This window comes from Eutrigla gurnardus, assembly GCF_963514095.1.
Source record: "Eutrigla gurnardus genome assembly, chromosome: 19".
Lineage (NCBI taxonomy): Eukaryota > Metazoa > Chordata > Actinopteri > Perciformes > Triglidae > Eutrigla > Eutrigla gurnardus.
In genome coordinates this window covers 8,581,853-8,587,895 of record NC_139930.1, presented here as the reverse complement: position 1 = coordinate 8,587,895, position 6,043 = coordinate 8,581,853, and the positions used below count along the sequence as shown (strand labels likewise).

Here is a 6,043-nt window from a genome sequence, read left to right as displayed (position 1 = left end):
TCTACATCCTGCTCCAACAGGAGAACGACGTGGAAAAACACACAGAAAGAGACCAAACGGGAGTAAAAGTGTGGTGACAGTGCTCATTATTGTCTTAGACAAACAGTCGGTGTGTATTTTGCCTTAAGGGTGCAAAGGATTTTATAATGTATTTCACTTTGAATGTCTTTATTCTGAAATAGCAACCAAAGATTTTCCAGTTTTTTTTTTTACACTGTTTATTTCAACTGAAAGCACTTCACACGCAGACTCAAAGCATAACTTAAATAAATTATATGAAACGAAAAATAACATTCTTTTTTTGTCATAAAAAAGTGTATTTTGACTCTAAATGACAATCAACACATTCATCCACATCCCTTCCAATATATTAACTAACAATTTCTTCATTATACAGATGATATTCTTTGTTTCTGAAGTTAAAACGCCTCCAATCGCAATTCAATACCAGCTTATTGTTTTTAATAGAAATGTACTGTACACATAAACACTCCGGTGGCGCCCGACTCTTCACTTCATGCCGTGCTGGCTCTCGTGGTGCCGGCGGAGATCCACCTTCCGCTGGAAGCCCTTGGAGCAAATGTCACATCCGAACGGTTTGAAGCCTGTGTGCTTCCTGCTGTGGGTGATCAGGTTGGAGCTTTGACTGAAGGCTTTACCACACACTTGGCATTTGTGGGGCTTTTCACCTACAACAACAACGACAAAAGAAAACAGCTTGAAATCATTTCCAAATCATTTATGGAACTGTCGACGCTGCTTCTGGAAAATCCGGTTTTGTCATCATCACCGGGTAGTCGTGTTTTTCCCCCCAAAAGATAATGTTTGCATTTATATCTACGGGCGAAGAATCGAGCCATTGTTCAGATTTGACGACAGCATCGACTTCCTTTTACAGAGCTCTGCATGAAGCAGGAAAACCAGATATGCAAATCCATGGGATATTTGTTTAAGTTTCTTTTTCTGATTTATCAGTAGTTATATTACTCCTGGAAACGATTCCTGCATGCTGCACCTGGAAAGCTGACGATTAGAGCAAGAGGAGTCATGGACGGTTTCATATATGGCCACCCACTTGTAAAGCCATCTGCATGCCGGGACTCACCGGTGTGGATGTACGTGTGTTTCTTCATGTCGGACTTCTGGTGGAACCTCTTGCCGCAGTACTGGCAGGGGTACGGCCTCGTGTCCGAGTGGATGAGCAGGTGCGTGGAGAGAGTGGAGGAGCGCTTGAAGGATTTGCCACACATCTTGCACTCGAAGCTTTTTTCCTGAATCAATGAGGAAAGTATAAGTTGAGCTTCAAGGTGCATTTTGGCCAAAACAGATAAACGATGTGATGATAAATGCTGAAATGTAATATAAAACAACTGGGAGAAAAGTCACATTCAATACATTCGTTCAAACTTTCCCACAATCCACTACGAAGTAAAGGCAAGATGGCTGCTATGTCATATGATGCCTTTGACGTCACATTTTTTACAGTGTTGCTCAAAGCTGCTACATTGGCCCCTGAATGTTCTTATATCTGGTAAAACATATAAAAGTATGAATTGTCACTTTCAGGAAAGGTTGAGTATCAATTTAGTAAAAAAAAAAAAAAAGTAAAAATCAACCTGCATGTTGCCCTTTAATTGACCTTGTGGTGAGTTTTTTGAGGTCAGTATTTTAGTTTCTAAAACATCATCAACTGATCTTTTAATTAACAGTAAATTGATAATTCATTACCATTTCATCAGCGTGACTGAACGATCATTCATTTGCTCATGATTACAGAAATGAGCTCAACAACTAATAACTAACTTATGAACAAAAGCGGCAGGAACGTGTCTTTTAAAGGGACAGTGCGTCCATGTCACCCATTGAAGCGTAGAGACGTGACGTGCGTCTACCTGAGAGTGGACGTTCATGTGCTGCTCCAGACTGACGGCGTGGCCGAACGTCTTCCTGCAGATGCTGCAGCCGAAAGGCCTCGTGCCGCTGTGCGACCTCCTGACGTGGACCTCCAGCCCGTGGGGCGTCGAGAACACCTAGATCAGGATCAGGGTTAGTCCAGCAGCGGCTGACACGTTCATAAAGTAACGCCACCAACAATGAGGTGTGCGCCTGCAGACCGTACCTTCTCGCAGGTGATGCAGTGGTAGGTGTTGGAGGTGGGGGAGTAGTGCGTGCTGCAGTCCAGCGGCTGCGGGGCCGTCTGCGCCGCCTGCGGCTGCGGGCTGCGGCTGATGTGGCTGCCGTACAGGTTGCTGGTGTGCTGCAGCACCGTGGGGCTGAAACTCATCTGACGGAGCTTGAAGGAGGAAGGCACCGGCTCCCAGGCGTACGACGGCTTGAAGTACGGAGGGAATCCGGCCATGTGAGGCTCTGAGGCTGCACAGACACATAAGAGTCAGCCATCTGGTTGCAAGTTACTTGCAACCAGATGGCTGACTCTTATGTGTCTGTGCAAGTAACACCGCAGACGGTGAAGATGAATGCATCGGCAGCTCACCGTTTAGGTAGTACGGCTGCGTGGGAGCCACGGGGGGTCTGGCTGGCTCCGGGTGCGCAGGTGAGGTGCATTCAAGGTCCGCCGCCTCCTTTTCGAAGGAGCAGTGGTCCGCAGGGGAGGACCGTCCCTCCGACGGAGGCCTGTCCTCGGAGTCTGTGCTGTGCGCCTCTGACGGGTCTTCTGCACATCCACAACAAATACAAGTGTAGCTGATTCACCTGATCACACGACGAGCAGATATTCTACAACAACGGCACTGTGTTTGCATATGAAAACAGTTGGATATGAGTTCATTAACGGCACAAGCGAGTTTCAAACAGCTGCTGCTCCAAAAGTAAAGTCTAAAAGTCATAGGAAGTGTTATAAGTATTACAGTAATATAATAAGTTAGTGACACATGCTATTACCTTTAATCATGGGTGGCTTCGGCTCGTCTTCGTGCGCTCGGTGAACATTAAAGGACGCGCACCTTTTGTTTTTCACAAGAAATGACCGAGGCATGTTGATCCTACAAGCCAACATGAAAACAAATTAAACAAAGAATCGTTCACGACACAATAAGGCTTTAAAACGTATTTTCAAATACAGCATGGATGTTAAAAAAATAGTGCCAATGTCGTATTTTGTAGTACAACCAAAAACGTCACTGAAAACTAAATTAAATGTAAGATAGTTACTAATGTATCTATCTATTTTATAATGTTTTACAACTTTTCAGTTATTAATTGCAGCTGGATTACTGTTATAATTTAATGTATAACATTCAGTATAATATAAAATAGATTAATTCGTTCTACTTAATAAACAGGCCTCCAGAAATGAAGTTTACATTTTAAAATTTAAACTATTCTTTCGGGAAAAGTAGGCTATGACAGGTCGTCAAAAGTTCCTCGCTGTCAGTGTCTAGAAGTTATTTTAACCGGCTGTACTCACCCGTTAACCGCGCAAGTTCCCCTTTAAAACGAAGTAAGAATAAAATGATAATAAGAATAAAGTCCTTGTCCTTTGGGTGTGGAGCGGCTCGGCGGAGGGAATGTGTCGCAAAATCCTTTCCTAAAAGTCCCAAAAGCAAAGCAGTGTAAAACCATCACACTTGTTGCTCTCTCTTTTTCTCCCCGCCCTGATTTTCAATCAGATAATTTCGCAGGAGAATCTGACTGTGCTTTCGACCAATGAAAAGGCCAACCTGCAGGTGGATATTTGCGTAAAAAAACAAGGGGCCTTGCTGTCCCTGAAACAGTTAGCCTACACCAAATATTAGAGGGAAATGTTACGGGTTAAAGGCTGGAATTTAACTTCATATTATAATATAATATTCTCGCTTCGGTGCTTTATGGAGCATAATTCGTTTGCATTTTCGCTGATCTTTAAAATACATTACATTAAAACCAAACACATATCAATTTAAATGACCGTTGCTTTTCTAAAAAGGCACAAAGACAAGTAAGAATTTCCATCTAAAAAAATCCGACCGAATATTTCCACCTGACAATGTTTGATTTACAGGATTTACTCGGAGTATAATGCTGTGTGTATGACTGTGTTGTGTGCAAGATTTAAACGGCCAAGATCATATAAGAGAGACTGCAGCACCTCCAAAGATACACACACCAAACCAGTCTGGGAGACCGACTCTGTTGACACTGTCTTTATTTATTAAAGCATGTCAATATTCACTCATGAGATTTTTTCACACTCACGGGATGCTTCAGTGTCACGCGTGGACGGAGCGACCAGGTAGAATGGAGTTGGACATTATTAGGCTGTTCATTCCCATACATGTAAGGGGGGGGTGGGGGGGCTTTGCGAGCTTCCGGAAAATCCTTACAACTTGTTAAATGATGTTGAAGAACATTAAGTCGAAAAGTTGAGAAACATTTTGAGCAGCAGGAGAGATTTCCATAACTAAAGAAGTACAAGTGCGACATCTTGTGGACAATGTGTGTAGGTGAAGGGCTTGAGATTTTTCCTGGATGTTGATAAAAGATGTTATAATTATTTATTTATAATATTTAACTTCTAATAACTATATTTATTCGTCCATATATATAAACACAGGCAATTGTCACTGGCTACATATATATTTGTTGAGTAATATCCAGTTATAGACTGTTTTAGCCTCATACCCACTTTATATAATTGGAAAATGTATTCAAAACTAAACTTTTTCAACTATTATTACCCACTGAGCAATAACACAACAATTTATAATAATTCTAAAATAAAATTATGTCTTAAATCCATCTGTAATTGCATATTGCGTATTAGCTTAATAAGCTAATATTTGATACTGTTTATATTGTTTGTTTGTTTAGTGCCTATATTTCATGCATGTCCCCCATTGTGGGATAAGCATGTCTTATCTTATCTAATTTATGGGCCAATTAAGATTGAACCTCACAACTACTTTAGATATTACTTGTCTGTGATTGCAAAGGTCTGAACCAACTGCTGCTATTACATTCAGGGATGTGTAAACACACACATACACGCAACAGCCTGCCCCACTGGCCAAAGCGTGTTTAAATGGAGGTGATATTGTCTGAGATGCGGCGTCATGAGGGCTTCTAAAACACCAATAACCCTGCCTGTGCCTGTTTGTTTGTTTGTTGCTCTATTTGTGATGCTATGTGTTCTTATCTAGTTTTTCAGCAGTAAGTGTTGCTGTACAAGAGCATGCAAGCTAAGCCATACAACCTTGTAGATGTGGATTAAAACATCATCATCGTTAAGAATAACTAAATACATATAAATAAAGGGCAAAAGACAAAAGTTCATAGCGCCTAACATGCGCTGCACTCTGTAAACAAATTGTCATTTTAACATGCTGGCATCATATCTGATGAGGAACTACAAATGTCGTCCTACTTGCATACTCCATCGTATACTTGTAATTATATCATATATTCAAAAGGCTGTGTCTATTGTTGACACTACTTTCTGGTTTAAAGTGCATTTAGTTGTGTACTATTATTATGTGTACTATTATGCAATGACAGTTGTCAGTTGTCAGACAGTTGGTTGACAATGGATGGATGAATGTTGAAACAGTTGAAACATTTGCATTGAGAGTATGGAAGCCCATTTACTGCCATAAAATGTAATATATAATTATTCATTGTAAGTAAAAGTTTTGAGATAGTAAGTCATGTGTGAAATTATGCCCAGTCAAAATTATTACTTTTTTTTGTCAAATCATGACATCATAATTTAGGCTAGTAGTTTAACCTATTACCTACAAACATTTTGAATTATTACCTCATGACACGACTTTAATAAAGAATATATAAATATAATTGGGTCTAACTTTCCAATTATTTTGAAAAATGTAAATTAATATTTGTTGCTGCTCTCATTTATTCCCCACACATACAATTTAACATTCTAACTTTTCATGTTTTTACATTTTTATTTATTGATTTATTGGCGTTGATGGGCTTCCACATTGATCTCCCCACCACCTGGTAGAGAGAAAAAAGAAAAGAAAAGAAAAATCTAATTTGCGCGTGCGCTCTTCACATATGGGTCACGCGAAACCGCATTACACAC

The 6,043-nt window shown here is 40.5% G+C and overlaps 1 protein-coding gene across 1 annotated transcript; it reads right to left on the bottom strand.

The window, feature by feature from the left end:
* Positions 1-212: 212 nt before the first annotated feature.
* Positions 213-3,579, bottom strand: gfi1b (growth factor independent 1B transcription repressor). Its single transcript, XM_084035085.1, has 7 exons — positions 3,428-3,579; positions 2,902-3,002; positions 2,495-2,674; positions 2,120-2,373; positions 1,893-2,030; positions 1,106-1,271; positions 213-689 (listed from the first exon to the last, which is right to left on the bottom strand). Exons 2-7 carry the CDS (start codon positions 2,993-2,995, stop codon positions 511-513), a joined length of 1,011 nt encoding a protein of 336 aa, XP_083891211.1. The 5' UTR covers positions 2,996-3,002; positions 3,428-3,579; the 3' UTR covers positions 213-510.
* Between the last annotated feature and the right edge of the window lie 2,464 nt (positions 3,580-6,043).